Source organism: Pempheris klunzingeri, chromosome 11 (genome assembly GCF_042242105.1).
Source record: "Pempheris klunzingeri isolate RE-2024b chromosome 11, fPemKlu1.hap1, whole genome shotgun sequence".
In the NCBI taxonomy this organism is placed as follows: Eukaryota; Metazoa; Chordata; class Actinopteri; order Acropomatiformes; family Pempheridae; genus Pempheris; species Pempheris klunzingeri.
In genome coordinates, this window is record NC_092022.1 from 10,810,983 (window position 1) to 10,827,341 (window position 16,359).

The window sequence follows — 16,359 nt, forward strand, 5'->3', positions numbered from 1 at the left end:
TAAAATATTTAGGAAACATACTACAATCTCGACTAAACAGGCTTCTTCTTCCAGGAGCTGGTATCTTTATTACAGTTCAAAAGATGTGCAAGTGAGCTGTTGATGAAAGGAAACTCTCTTTTTCTCTGTGTCTCTGCACACTTGCATAGAACAGCTCGCTAATAATGAGCGAGGCATGACTGCTTTGTCATCTGCAAGTGCTGCCGAGTAAAACATAATGTGACCGTTATTTAAAAGTGTGTTTTCATTACTGACCTACAAAAGGAGGAAGGCAGCTTGCTGTAGTACCTAAAAGGTCACAGCTGAGTTTTGAAAATTAGGCTTGCCTGCTTGTACTGAAAACTGCAAGTACAAACAGGTTAAAATACCGTAATAACCAGAAATAGTATGAATTGACATTTGAAGTGTAAGCAATACAAGGAGCTGAGGTGTCGGCCGATGTTTTAGAGCTGAGGGCAGCTGAAATCAGTTGAAGTGTAATGGCTGACGGCATATGACATGCAAGTTTAAAGTTGGTTCCTTGTCGGCTGCTATTTCTTCAGGGAATGTAATTAAACTGACAGCTGAAGTGATGAAAGCAGCTGGACTGTAATTTACAGCATTACAAATGAAAGCTGAAATATCAGTTCAACTGTGAGCAATGACAGAAAGATACAATATTATTTCAAAAAGTAGAGATAGTTGAAGCGCGTAGCCTGTAAAGAACCTGAGTGTCAGCTGGTATGTGAGCAGTGACCGCAGCAGAAATGTCAGTTAAAGTAGTTCAACGGGCCGAACACTAAAACATCAGTTAAAATGTCGAAAGACGTGTTTACTGCTAAATGTAGTTAAACTGTCATTTAAACTTCAAGAAAGTTTTATAGCTGAAATTTCATCTGAAGTGGAAACCCTGAAGACAGCTGAAGCGTGTGTAATGGAAGCAGTTTAAGTATAAGTTTTTATGCGAGCACTGACGCTGAGTTGAAAAGGATGAAAGGGTTACTTGATGTGAAAGAAGTTGAAGAGTCAGTTTACGTGCAAGTGCTTAACACGCCTGAGATTTTACTTCAACATCTCTTAAATGCCTTTGTCAGTGTCACCAGCACAACACACACACACACACACACACACTACGACTTCTGAAAAGCTCTGAAAAAAGTTTAAAGCTTCAACTGTGAATCCAGAAAAAACTGAGAGATGTCAAAAAAGGGAACTAATGTGCTCAAGTGCAAAGGAGAGTATCTAGGTTAAAGTGTAAGTGAGTATGAAGGGTTCAGATTCTCAATATTCGGCCCATTTGAAAAAAAGGAAAATTATCCAAAACTCTGAACAAGAGCACAGACGTCTTGAATGAGCTGTACATTTTGAATGTCTGTGAATGTACGCCTAAGTGCATGACAGACACAAAGGCATCCAGAATATTAATAATAAAGTTATAAATACGAGAATAGGAGTTTGCATCGTGGAAATCAAGCACACGTTTATACCTCAAAATGCTAGCACATGCCATACAACCCACGTCTGCACCTACAATAACCTTGTTTGATAAGAGACGCATTATTTTCTCTGTTAAACTACTGAAGCGCTTCCTGGTTTTTGGCTTGATGGCTTGAGAGCAGATTACTTTGTGTCATAGAAGCGGGCTGTAATTAACTGGAAATGTCATGCAGCATAATCACAACTTGGCCCAAAGTGCAGATCAGTGAGTACAGGTTCACAGATACAGATAAAGGCTTCCAGTGAAGTGAAATATTCCGGCATGGATATGTGCTTCCATTGATATCATTACAGAAAAAATAGCTGAGGGCGGGATTTCGAGCTTAACTGCATAGCTTAGTTTCCAGCAATAATATCTGCAACGAAAACTTACTGCAGGGAGAGTGCAGTTTTGTTGTTGCATTGGAGTAATAATTACTAGAATTAATAAGTTATGGTTGCAAAGCTGTTAATAGTAAAATGTGCTGGATGATGTATGAAGGGTGTTTTCTTCGGTTTGGATGCCTGTACCTCTGATGAGAGCAAGAATAGGGGATATAATATTTTGCAGAACACTAAAATTTTGGCTTTTTAAAAAAAAAAGTTCAACGTAATTATCTATTCAGCAACGTCCAGACTATTGTATGTTCTCGGACATCATGTTACTGTGTTCAGAACCTTCTTCTCCTCGGCCCGTGTTACGTTCCAGCTGAAATTAAGGGTCACTTGGGTCCCGACTTTAAGCTGGAGTCCAAGGTCCAAGGTATGCAGGCCTATGGCAAGTTAAGAGCATGCTGGTTTAAGATCGAAGGCCTTCCCTGGGTTTCATTCCTACACAGCGCCGTTCTGCAGGCGGTCGGGGGTGAAGCAGCCGTTGGTCTTACAGCTGCTTTCCGCTCTCTTGTCCCGGGTCAGTTTCCACCTGGCCTTCCAGCGCTGAGCCAGCGGCTCCATGAACAGGGAGAGGGAGGAGAGCAGATAACAGAGCCCAGCCAGGTAGAAAGAACAGTCATAAGTCTGAGTGTAGTCGTACAGGAACCCTGCAAAACACAAGTTTGTTTATTTAACTGTGAATACACTGAGCGTGTTTCATCTATAGTAACAAAACTTTACATTAACATGTAAAGACAAGCTGAGGATAGGAGTTGAAAGTGTTGCTGTGGGGTTTTCACACAGGATAGAATGTATTACAGTTTTATTTCTCACATTTCTGCTGTATTTTTGTGTATAAACAGTAAAACTATATTTTTTATAAAGCTGAACTGTTATTAATAATAATATTTTGATCACATATCTATGTCTATAGTTGCCTATGTCTTGTACTTTGGGTTCTGAGCTGAGTTTGGGCTGTAAAGGGATACCATGCATGTGGGGTAAGGACAGTTTAAAATATGCTAAACATAGAGAAAAATGAATGCACAGATGTCAACAAAATCAGAATATTACAAGAAGGTTAACAAAGAAAACACCATTTAAGAAAAAACTGGTTGTACGTTCTAATAAGGCACCCTTTATAAAGCAGACAATACTAGATAAACAGATATTAAGCCATTAACATGAACATTTGGGTTGCCAGGTGCAAGGAAAAAATGAACTTTTGTTTTTTTTAATCTCTTTAGTTAATCAGGAGAGCAGCAGATGGTTTGACAAGTGACCTCGTGGAAAAGAGCTGCAGAGCAAAATCCAAAAACAAAATCCATTGATAAAACAAAAGGATATTTCCAGCTGCAACTTGATGGATTATTGAAAAAGTAAATAAATGACTTATCAAGAATTGAATTATATTTAATATTTAACTGCAGACTTGATGGCTTCAGAAAGTGAAAGTGCATCAGTGACCTGGCAACCCAGATGTGCTTGTTAATAGCTTATATAGCTCGATTGATATAGCATTAGTAAATTATTTAACCTTTAATTAACCATTGATAAAGCCAGCAGTTACAAATGTTACCTAATTAGAAGGTGGTATGAAAAATTACACTGGTTTATTTTTGAAGACACCAATTTCATAAAATTAATTCCAGGTCGTATTTATTCCAGGTATTTATTCATGCACGACAATACAAACTACACTGCAGCTGACTCATGACTTCCTGTTCCTGTGTTCGTGTTTGTTTTCCTTACATGGGCCATGCTGACGTTTCACCTCAAACAAATAAAGTGCTGTGAGACAGATAGAGAGTAGGTATGGCCACGTTAGAGTTGCTGCTGAGACAGTTGACAGATAGCTTACACTCCTGAAGAGGTGGATTAACAACATGAATGTTATTATGACCTATGGCCTGAAGACCTTAGTTTGCCTAAAGCCACTTTCTAACTTGAACCACAGGGATGGTAAACAGAGCCACATGCTATTTCTGTACCACCCTAAAGGGGGTAATTAGTCACATTTCAATCCCAAAATCCATAAGCTCCTCTGAGGGGATTGCCTAACACAGTGGGCAGGGATCATGTCAGTAGGTTCAAGGGAACCCCCTGGCTTTAACTGGGGCCAAATGTTACCTATAAGGAAAACTAGGGTTATTTCTTCAGGCCAATACCAACATATAGACAGAAATGCACATTAATATATGCATTTATCATGACGAGACAAGCACCAAGACAAGCAGGTTTTTGATGTCATAGATGACTAATGTGTGTGAATGTTTTTAAACTGACCCAGAAAAGGCGTAATTCTACAGAGGAAATCTGCAACAACTTGATGTAACAAAAACCAAGCCCAGATTTGAAACAGCTCTGTAAGACTAACAAAGGCAATCTGCCATCACTTAAACAAAGTGACTCAAAACCAGCCATGAGCACAACACTGTTATTTTAAGGGTTAGACCTGACTGGCTTGTAGGCAGGATGAAATCTGACCCAGTAACCCCTGTTCACATTTTTGTCAAAGCAAGCCCAAAATGCTCTGAGGACTAACTGTAGGTTGTTTTTCTCCTGTGTGTTTCAGTTTTCACTCTATGGTGACTGCATGCACGCACACACACACACACACACACGCACACACACGCACATGCAGACAGAAACACTGCAAGGAATTCAGGGCCCCATGAAAATATGTGCTACACCCCCCCTAAAAAAAATATATGTTCCACACATACACAGAACACACAGAAACACATGTACAAACTTCACTCTGCCCTCTTTGCAACAAATCACTTTAGTACTGTAGCGGCATGGCTGCAATCCCATGCACATGCAGTTCATATGTAAGTGTTATTGTGTGCATGTGGAAAAGTGGGTTAACACATGTCTGAGTCATGAAGGTTTTCCATGACGTGATCCACTCACCTGCCAAAGGAGGCCCCGTGAGGCAACCGAGGCCGACAAAGAACATGGAGAAGCCCATGGAGTTGTTGAGTTTTTCTGACCCCACGAGATCTACCTGCAGAGCAGAACAACAGAAGCTCTTCAAACACTGGTACTCACAACTGCCACCTTGATTCTTATTTGCGTTTTAAAATTAGGACTGTACAAATCCCATATACTTCACATTCGTATGATATTTTAACATTTCCCGAACCACACAGCAATTTCAAGGTTACAAGGAAGCAGAAGAAAATATGGTGTATAGAAAGGTCAAGATGATGGATTACCAGTCAAAGAAGTTGATTTATGCACTTTAGAAACATGAAACAGAATGAAATGAAGACATCAACAGAGTAGGAAAACAACCATAAAAAACAAAAATGATGGTAAGCTTCGGAAAATAGTGTGAGTGTATACTTGTCTTGTCTAATATTTGTCTGAGACAGGTTAAAAAAAGCCACGGTGTTGAGTTTTCCAGTTCTGGCACCTGCCATAGGTGCAGCTTGTTGGTGAAGAAGTAGCCTACTCAAACCCAATTCCACTAAACTTATTCATTTCTCATTTTAAAAGTGGTGTAACTTTGTTTTTTTTTTTTAATATCAGAATAAGTCGCCACAACAAGTAATCAAACTTCTTCCAACAGTGTAAAATTGGAATAGTGCTGCTCGACTACTGGGGTACCTGTTACAACTCGTGAGGCAACTTGAAGAAAGAAGTGAAGATTTAAGAATTACAAGGAGGAGGAACAACTTGTGAATTTATGCCGTTTCCAAAAATTGGGGAACGTAGTGCAGTGGACATTTTTTTAGGGAACAATTGGATCGTCGGCCCTCCCTCTTCACCTGGAGGGCGCCTACGTCCTTCCAGCAGAGCGACCCCAGAGGGGGCTCATGGTGAGATTTGTCAACTGCAAGCAAAAGCAGACGGTACGAAAAATCCAAAGTACAAGGGGAAAAGGATATTTAAGGATCACAAACTTTTCACCCGCGCTGCAAAAGAAAAGCTGATGGATTCCAAACTATATCCAGCTAAATTGGAGGTCCACCTGAGGGAGGGTATCAATGCAATTCTGCATGGAAAGCAGGAGAGAGCCTTCTGCTACTGGGAATTGAAACATCCATCACTGAAGATAAATGGCTGGAAAAAGAGTTTAATCGAACAGGCTGGCAAATGATCAGTAGGAGTGGTTGGTGCTGAGCGGAGATGATGAATGGCAGTTTTATCCAGTATGTGGAGGTTCTGCATAAAGACAGGATAGCTGCTGATTAAGAGGATTAATGAGTGGGACTCGCATATGACTCCCATAAAAGTGGTGACTCAGTTGGGCCTGCTCAGGGGCCTTTAGTTGCTGCTTGAGAAAAAAAAATTGAGAAACTTGCAGGGAAAGGTTCTTTGTTAAATAGAAGAAATAATTCTAATGCAAAAAAGAAAGAAAGCAGGACTAAAAGGAGAAAATACCTTCCTTTAATGGAAACTGGGTGCATACTTCAAATTAACTAAACTAAACCCGTTAGGATGAAACTGAACATGAATAAAAAGGAGAAGATTGGGTTTTTAACATTTTAAATTACGAGGGTATCAGGTTATAATTTCAATTAATAAAGCCCTCACTTATGAACATATATTAGAAAAAGAGGTATGCTGTGATTAAAGGAAGGATGGAAGGCCCCACATTCACCTTGTTAAATGTTTCTGCAGTAGTGAATGGGACATCAAGACTCATCAAGTACCGTTGAAGCAAATAAGAAAATTGATAGTCAGAACAGTTATGAGGCTAAATATAACTAAACACAAGAAAGATACATAAATTACAATTAAGACTGAAGCTTTAAAACTGAAGCTGTTACAAAGAGAATACAATGACAGTATTTTTCCAAATGGAAAAAAGGAAAGAAAAAAAACACAAGACTCATGAAACTGAACATACATTTGAAAAGATTCAACAGCTTCTGTTGTTATTTCATCAAAATCTGTTTTCTCAACCAACTCCAAATTGCCCGTAGGCGTGATTGTGAGCGTGAATGGTTGTCTGTCTCTATGTGTCTGCGCTGCGATTGGCTGGTGACCAGTCCAGGGTGTCCACGGACAGGCAGTCCATGTCTGTCCAGACTCGTATAATGTATTTAGTGAAGACTTTGAAGGAAGTGCTTCTCATCTGAGTCTAAAAACAGAGGATGTTATTTGGTGTACAGATTGTGAAGCCCCTTGTGGCAACTTATTGATCTGTGGTATAGGGATATATAAATAAAACTGTTCTCCTCAAAGTGAGATATTCCTGCGATATCGCTGTCACAAGACAAATAATCATTGGCTCAATCCTTAATTTACTAAAATAACTTTGAGATGAAATCACAAAGATCATTTCTTATTGATTCATAAACAGCACCTTTTTATAACCTTTTCTAACTGAAAATATATCTCACAGCTTTTCAAACATTACTGATGTAGGAATCCTTTGGCTGCTTTAGAAAACATCAATAAGCTGATTTAGTTGTTGTCTGGTGCTGGACGACGTGTATTTTTAATGTTAGAGGTGGATCAAGAAGAAAACTGGTGTGACTGGTTCTTCCTTTCACATTCAGGAAAAAAACCCAACTGATCACACTTAGGCCCAGAGGCATGACCTGGGCTTTAAGAATGCACCATTGCCAAGTGAAATCACGCCACAGTGGTTCTCCTGTTTTTGTTTTCAGGTGTGATATGACCTGACGATACTGGATACTCGCTGACTTAATACGCTGTTCCACCCATGATGGCAGTTGGGAAACCTCTCCAACGGTCGCCTTCAAGGATACTTTTCCCTTTCGTTGCGTGACACGATGATGTAATGAAGCCACTTTTACATGGTACAAAAGTCCCCATACACAAATACACTAATGATGAGGTCAGCGGGTTACAGTCTGATACTGTAAGGGTCTTTTATGGTAAATGAAGTATGGACTCATGGAGAGATTGAGTGAAAAGTCAAATAATGTTGAACGAGGCTGAATGGTTAATCGAATTCAGACGGACACTGAGATGTCAGTCAGCTATTGTGCAGAATGTGGCTTGCTACCGAAACTACAACACCAGGCAACACTACAAATTCACTGCAGCATTTCAAAAAGCATCACAAGGCGGAGTGTGATGACTGCACGATTAAAAACTCGACTACCAGTGAGTAAAGTAGGCCGACCAAAGTTGCATTTCAGTTCTTTTGTAGAAGATTATACAAGACTACTACTACTACTACCTGTTCAGTAAAGCATTATTGAAAATAACAACCCTAGCTAGATGCCATATTGTGATGCCATATCCGATGCAAAATCAATATGTATGGTGCAAGTAAACCCATGGCATGAGAGAAGTGAATTTGTCGAAACAGATGAACTGTGCCAGATTTGTTCAATATGCCAAATCCATGTAAAGGTTTAATGTGCCTTCTCCTTAGATAATACTTTTTATTTATCAAAATTGTCATTATCAAAGGGTGTTTGAACAAAATACTATGTTAATATAGACTATATAAGATGTATCATAGTTGCTGTTGTTAGTCATTATAATGAAGGTTGAATGTTATCTAGATTATGTTGGTTTGGTGGGCAGGAACGATTAGTTGAATGTGGGATATGGGCATAAAGACAAGGAGCCAGTGGCCCCTTCCCAACTGCCTATCCCCATAATTTCAGTGTCCATGATCTTGTATGATCCCATACCCGAACTCCTTCATTGTGATCTCAACTACACACCTACACACCAAGTTTTGTGACTGCATCACAGTTATGGTGTTATGGCAGGGACAAAAACTATCCACAGACAGACACAAACATCTGGCAAAATACTCAGAAAAAGCCTTAATGGTAATCGGTGGCACAGTAGGTGTGTCTGGACCACATTTTGCATCAACCACACACACACACACACACATGCACGCACGCACACGCACACGACACACACACACACACACACACACACACACACACACACACACACACACACACACACACACACGCGCACACACACACACACACACGCGCGTGCACACACACACACACGCACACACTCACATACACAAGATAAAAACAGTGCCAGCCACGTGCAGTAAAGGCTGGTAAAATGTTTTAGGAGAGTAGAAAAGCATAACCATGTTCAGATGTAGTGTCTTACTAGAACGGGCAGCAGCAGAGCCATGTATCCGCCACAGAAGATGGCAAAGAAGACAGCATAAACCATGAGCAGGATGTAGGAGGTTGCCAGAGGGGAGAGCAGGTTGACCAGGCCACAGAGGATCAGGTAGGCTTTGTGGTAGTGGTATTTATGGAACAGGTTTCTGTCTGTCACCCAGCCCGATGCCAGCTGGGCGATGGTCTCTGTGATACCTGCAACACAGGCCAGTAGGTGAGGCTTATGAATGGGTGGATGAGAAACTGACACAGACTGAAGAATGAGAATGAAGCTAAATTAAAAAAACATGTTTAAACAAAGGAGAAAAAAGTGAGAACTGTAAGCAGCAATAATGACACTGAGTGGATTATCCTTGTTAAATAAAGCAAGGTAGGATGTTCCTAATGTTTTTTACAGGACAGAATAAGAGAGGCAGTCTGGGGAAGGCACATAATAAAATATTCAGGTAGCAACAGGAAGCTGCTCTTTGGTAATGGAGTTTTTGATGGAATCCAAAAGACAACAAGGAGCATCCCTGCTCTCTACACCTTCAGCCTACAATGTCTGCAATAATTAAAAAGCTTCATATTTAGGTTCATAGTTGGCTTCTGTTGGCTTCATAGGGCAGATGTAATCAAGAGAAAAAAACACAACTAAATAGTATCTAGCAATGCAGATAGTTTTAGTTTTATTTGCCCTGGTTTGTCCTTCTCAGACATTTCTGCCTTGAAAAATGTCATTTATTCAACAGCACTGTTGAATTTCATCATATCTACCTGCTGTCAATCTGAAAATACACATTGCTGTTGATTTTGTTAAAATATATTTAATGCTGCAAGCACCACATACAAATTCCATTCACACCGATTGTATTGCCGGTGCAGTAGAATCTCAGATGAATATCTCAGAATTTGGGTGAATAAAACTAAAACTATCTGACTGACAAATAATAACTTTGGTAATCCCCTAGCTTTTACTCTGGCACCATCGTCAAAATTTTTATTGTTTTTAGTTTGTAATCAAATACCTGTAAAACAAATGACATTCCCATCAGCCCTAATTGTACTCTGTGCTAACTGCTAATTAGCAAATGAGTTAAGGCAAAAGTACTCGTCTCTCGATACCCTTGTCATTGTGAGCATGTTAGCATGCAAAGTTTAGCATCTATCTCAAAGCATTGCTGTGCCTTTGTACAGTCTCACAGAACCACTAGTGTGGCTACAGACCCTTAGTCTTGTTGTAATTTGGGTGAACCGGCCCTTTAAATTACACATACACTTTCAACCACCATGTTATCACTCCACTTCATCTCCATTCACCTGTCACGCCACCAGTAACCCTCCAAAACAATTACATGCAGCCAGGTTCCCTGAACTATGACATCCATGTCATAAAACAGTAAATAATTAGTTCTTTGGTGTTTAGATAATCCTGGTGGGATTCAAGTACAAACGCTGATACAGTATGATTCAGTATAGTAGGCCGGCAGTCCTGACTCCATTTTGAAATGATGCTTAAACAGAGTTAACACACTGGGATCTGTTAGTGCACCACATCCTTAAAAATAATGCAGTTATGTCATGCTTAAAATAAACAAAGTATGCATAAATATTTGGGTCTGTGCGGGTGAGGGCGGGGCAAAGAAAGCATGTGAGGAAAGGATGCTGCCCTGCAGCAAAATTTCACAGGTCCACATTATTATAAGAGAAGCCCATTTCTAGTCCCGCTTTTTCCTGTTGTCTAAAAAAAGACTGTTGGCAGGAGCAGTGAGTGGCAACATATCCATCTGTAAATATCTGTATTACACTGGCAAACTACTCATTATGCAGTCCATCCCATCTGATTGATTGTTTGCTCCAGTATGATGACTGGGCAGATATGTGCTGCTCTCTGCTGAGGTCAACTGGAACGCGATAGGTGGTGCGGAAACTGCAGTGGTGTATTGACCGTTGCAGGAATAGCTACAAGCAGGCAGTGCTGAGCCACTGATCAATGAAACAAACTGGTTCTATGCAGATCAGACTCACTCATCCTTTGCTCAGCCTCTGCACCACAACTGCACAGGCTGCAGCCACTGACACTCAGCCTGAACTCAAAACACATGAAAATTCTGCTGAATATGGATGAATTTGCATACAGTATACAGTGTGGTATACAGCAATACCAAGTAAAGTATGCATAATTACCTTTACTGTGAATGAAGGCTACAGTAATCTACATAAACTAACACGTGGATGTAATTGGTGATGATCAGCTAAGTCGTCCTTCAATGCTTGGAATAAAGTTCTAACATTAACATTAACAATGAAACGCTTCATCAGTGAACACCTCTGCTTTCCTTACGTAACAGAATCTAGCGTGTTTCTCTCCTCCGAGGTTAGAAAGATGACATGAGGCAGCTGTGCTGTGTTTATGTGTCCTCCTCTAGCGACCCAAGACAGAGTCCTGGGGCGTCCCCTGCTTGCATACAGACGAATTGTGAGTTTGTTTGTGTGTTTTAGACTCAGCAGGTTCGTCCAGGCCTGCAGCTGTTCCTGTTCAAACTCCGTACAATGCAGTTTAAATTTGGCCTCTCTAAGTAGCACCTTAAGCCAACTGCTTCAGGGACATAATTTGTTCTGTCCGTTTCTCAGGTATAGAGGGTGTATGTGTATACCTCTGGGCATTAACAAAGAGGGGGGAATGCGAGGGATGGAAAGACGCCATTCCCTTTGCTTGAAAGAGGGACATTTTGTCACTAGATTAAAGCAAAAGGTTATAAAAGGCATGTTGGTTTTCCCAGCTTGTCTGAGGTTGCATTTGGCTTGTCTTGCCTCCTCTTTTGTAGGTGTTGCCGCCTCAGTGCTCCACCGCAAAGTATCAGCCACTTTAGAACTGAATTTGAACAAAATTGGGAGCCCCTCTTGATACCACGCCAGCAAATTTACTCAGTTCGCTGTTGCTTAGCGACTCCAGTGTTGGTGGCTGAGGGTTGACGAACAAACTGACCCGGACGATAGTGGCCTCCCACCCTCAGCCGAGTCAATGGGCCTTTATGACGAGTGCTGGGTTGGGGAAAGAGGGACAGCGGGACACTGGGATGGTGGCTTTGTGGTGTGGGTGGCACCCCGTCTCTCTAGCTTGGTCTCTCTTTCTCTCTCATTACAGTGCACATGACCAGAGAATGTGACAGAACAAACGTGTCTGAGTCAAAAGAATCTGTCAGTCTTGCTGCTCGCTGGCACTGATCGCTGGCACGAAGCTCATAAGTAACCCCACAGACCAACAGGGAAAATTCAAACACCTATATCCTTTTTGTTACACCTCCATAGAAGCATTGCAGCGTTTGGTTTAAGGACCTATAAAGCACATTTGTTTATTTTAGCAGATCCTGAGTAATTTTATACTGCAGTGTTATTTGGCTCAGGCCACAGTGTTTCCTTAAGACTGCATTCTTTGATTTTTCCAAATTTTCTCAAGCAGCGGTGGTGTCCAGCTGCTGTTGCAAACCAATGCTGAAAAAGAAAACACTGTATGTTTCCAGGAAATCTACATACTGAATTTTACGACTAACTCTTTTTTTTTTTTTTCGCTTAAAGTGACTCCAAAACCATCCTTTGGCCATTTCCTCAAAAGCCAGAGCACTGGTGCATAATTGAAACAGCCTGATGTAATTTCACATTAAAGAGATGATGTAAAAAGTCAGCACTTACTATCAGCATGTTACTATGGCGACAGCTTCCCCCACACCCTTTACCTTTATTACATCCTTAAGTATCAAACCATGATTCTTATCTAGAAGACACCTTTCTTCAAAGGTAGTACTATCTCTGCCTGCTGAAGACTGATTACCAAGAGATAGATTACAAAACAGAAGCATGTAACTCATAAATGCACAACCCCATCTGGAGCATTTCAATTATTCACAAAGCCTGACCAAGCACTCTTAAAGAATTACACGCACATGTGGTCGGTGGTCAAAATGTTAATGCTGTTTTCTTTTCATATGGAGTGGCTTCATCAATGGCATACTACTGAACCCATCCGCCCTGGCTAGTGGACCAAAGTTCAGCTTTTATGTAAGCACATTCATTACATAAGACTGCAGACTCTGAGCAGCTCACAAATAATTAATGCCTAGAAGTTGACTGGGGACTTTTTTGCATTGCTCCTTAAACCCAGTCTTAAAGAAACCTGGACCTCCCTCCTCTCAGTCACTGTGAAATCCCTGCTGGAAGCCACATTCGGAGACAAACAGCAGTAATCCACTGTTTATTACAGTATATATCAGGAGTCTGTCAGGTTTAGAAAGAACGGCAGGTTTATTATTTGACTTTTTGCATCATCCAAATTGTAGACACGGTCAAATGCATGAATGCCAAGAAATAGTCCTCCCCATAACACCACCTCTCGTTTTTAAACTTCAGTTTTTTACAGATTAAAAAAAAACAAGATCTAACACGTTAACTAGTGACCTTTAGAGGTGCTGGTAGGAGGATTCTGTTACTTCTGTTACTGCCAATCTTTATGCTAAGCTAAGCTAACTGGCTGCTTGCAACAGCTTCATATTTACTGTGCAGATATGAGAGTGGTATCAATCTTCACATCTAACTTTCATTAAAAAAAAAAGCAACTAACATGTCACATTATTCCTGTTAGGTAAACCATAAAAACACAGTAGGGAGTATTGACCAATGTGTGCCTCACCTGCCACAGAGATGATGAAGGAAGCATCCATGGCATCGATGCCCAGGGTTCTGGCACGGGCAGACAGGTGGAAATAAGGGATGAAGTAGGCCAGCTGGCTGAAGACCAAGGACCAAGTGTAGATGCAAAAAAATGGGTCCTTTAACAGGGAGAAATCCAGTACTTTGGCTTTTCTGACCGTCACCTCACTCGGCGTGCTGGCATGTGAGGAAATTCCAACAATGGTGGACCCATTCATGCTGCCATTGAGCTCTGTTGAGCTGTCTGGAGTTGTGGGTTTACAATGAACCAAGTCATGGTGGGGCTCATGGCCATTCACACCATTGAGGACCAGTCTGGTCAGTTCAGGGTTCACTGACTGGTCCTGGAGTCCCTGAGTACATTGGCCCCCCAGGTTCTCAGTGTCCCCGTGAGGGGCAGGAGGAGGGGATGGGAATGAGTCTGATTTGGAGATGCCATTGGATAAATGAGAGGAGCCGTTCAAGCAGCTCTTGGTGTATTCCCTCTCTGAGGAACTCTTGAGGGAAACAGAAGGACTCTTTTCGATGGGAGAAGAGGTAGGGTTTGACACGGGAGGTTTCACATTGATGGGCCGTAGCAGCATCCCAGAGGCCACCAGATTCAGCATGAGACCACCAAGAATCAGCATCGCTCCTGTGGAGGACAAAGGGAGCTCAAAAAACCAAATGTAACCATATATGTGCGGCAGAAAACATATAATACCTCATTGGTCAAAGAAATGCATTAGAGTCTGCCTGCCTGCACATTAACAGATCGATCCTGCCTACCTTGCCAAGCATATTGGTCCAGCAGCAGCTGAGTGAACGGAGCAAGGGCAAAGGTCAAACCCATTCCAGAGCGCCCGATAGCATACGCTGTCGCTAGCCTCTTTCGGAAGTACAGTGCTGTGACCACTGAGAAGGATTGGTACAGTAGTGCAAAACCCATTCCTAAGAGGAGTAAAGCAGGTTATAATTATCCAACACTTTGTTTTTCATGTGGGCAGACAAGAGAAAAAGTTATTCACTATGACTTCACAGTGACCGCAAAAAGACGCCCTGGTTTTGCTTTGTGGTTTTTGCATCAGTTGGGAAACAGTGTGTCTCATTGAGCTATCTTGTCTTACCACATATTTCTACTCACCAACTATCGCTCCCATGCTGATGTAGAGGAACACCACACTGTTGGCGAAAATACTCATGAGGAAGCCTCCACTAACCAGCACTGCTCCTGCGATGGAGGTCACTCTGGCTCCTAACTTGGCACAGGCCACAGAGGCAAGGGGTGCTACAGATGATATATCAGCGACAGCATGAACACAGAGTATGTCAAGATATTTTATTTCCTACTGTATACAGCACAAAACTTTTCTTCTGCGTCAACAGGAAAAGTGCCTTCAAATAGTAAAATCTCTGCTTTCATCTTACAAATTCACTGGGGACATAAAGGACAGAGGACACCATTATACAAGACAAGGGATACAGACAGAGTTAGCCTCTTGCAATACAAACCTCCAGACAGACGCAGACTCGACATGATGGAACCGATCCAGCTGATGCTCTCTGCCGAGCCTCCAAACTCATCCTGGAATGCCACAAAGAAGATCCCAAAGCTCTTCAGTGTTCCCATCACTAGGACATTTACCTGCACAGGCACACACACACAAAAAAACATTTTCAAATATTTTTGCTACTACAATTCTACTGGAAACTTGTTTTAAAAAAAAAAAACAGAAACCACATCATTGCACACAATGTCTCTGTATTTGATCACAGTGGTTGAGAAAACTGCTGGTAGCTGAAGGACCATTGTGCTGCTCTACACTGTTGGGCTACGTATTTGCATGTTTGAGAGACAAGGGATCACTAACAACTGAGGTGGACATACCAGGAAACAATGCAGCACCACCATCCAGCCCCAGCCTCCATCTGGAGGGTCCTCATACTGGATCTCTTTTTCCTTCTCCTTCTTAGTGGTCATGGCATCCTTCCTGAACAGGTTCATGGCTGCCTTGGTTTCACTAGGAGAAAAAAAAAAACATATGAAACTTAAAAATCTCACAGGCTGCCTGATCAGAAGCCTTCACCATATCAGAGGCCATACAAATTCTTCTTTCTGGTAATGACGATATTAACACATTTATGGTTATTGCAGAAATAGCTTTCCTTTTTCACACAGTCACTAATGTGTGTTTAAGTGTTGATACTTTGGATTACACCAAACACCAAACCTAACAGCTTTTCTAAGGAAAAGATATTCAGCACTGTTATCATATATATCATGGCACAGAACAACCCTGTTAAGGTGACTGACAGAAGACAGTAAAGCTATATTAACTTGTCAAGTCACTGAGCTGTGAAACAGCAAAACAGTAACAGTAAAGCTAAACCTGGTTGATATTCCATCTCTTTTGCTGCCATTACAGCAACTGCACTGGACTTAATGTCTCAGCAGTGTTTATATTAAGTGGGTCTATGTCGCAGCATGTACTAATATGCACTCGTGTGTATGTTGAAGCTCTCTGTCAGCATGTAACAGCATGTCCTTGTCATAATGGGCTAAAGTTTGGTTTAATTGATGATGATGTTTTAATTCATTATTTAAATTTGTGAACAACTTCTAAATCAGCACACGGTAAGAAAAACACGTCTGATTTCAATAAATGTAGAAAAGCACCAACAAAGGCAGGGAAGAGGACGGTAAGCTAGCGAACAACGATGAAACATTGCCAGAATGGTTTTAAATTCTTGTAAAGATCAGATATACAAA

At 41.3% G+C, this 16,359-nt stretch overlaps 1 protein-coding gene across 1 annotated transcript; it reads right to left on the reverse strand.

Moving 5' to 3' along the window:
- Positions 1-2,286: 2,286 nt before the first annotated feature.
- On the reverse strand, positions 2,287-15,594 carry slc16a4 (solute carrier family 16 member 4). Its single transcript, XM_070840278.1, has 8 exons — positions 15,478-15,594; positions 15,102-15,234; positions 14,734-14,877; positions 14,379-14,540; positions 13,591-14,244; positions 8,908-9,119; positions 4,744-4,837; positions 2,287-2,495 (listed from the first exon to the last, which is right to left on the reverse strand). Exons 1-8 carry the CDS (start codon positions 15,592-15,594, stop codon positions 2,287-2,289), a joined length of 1,725 nt encoding a protein of 574 aa, XP_070696379.1.
- Positions 15,595-16,359: the final 765 nt, after the last annotated feature.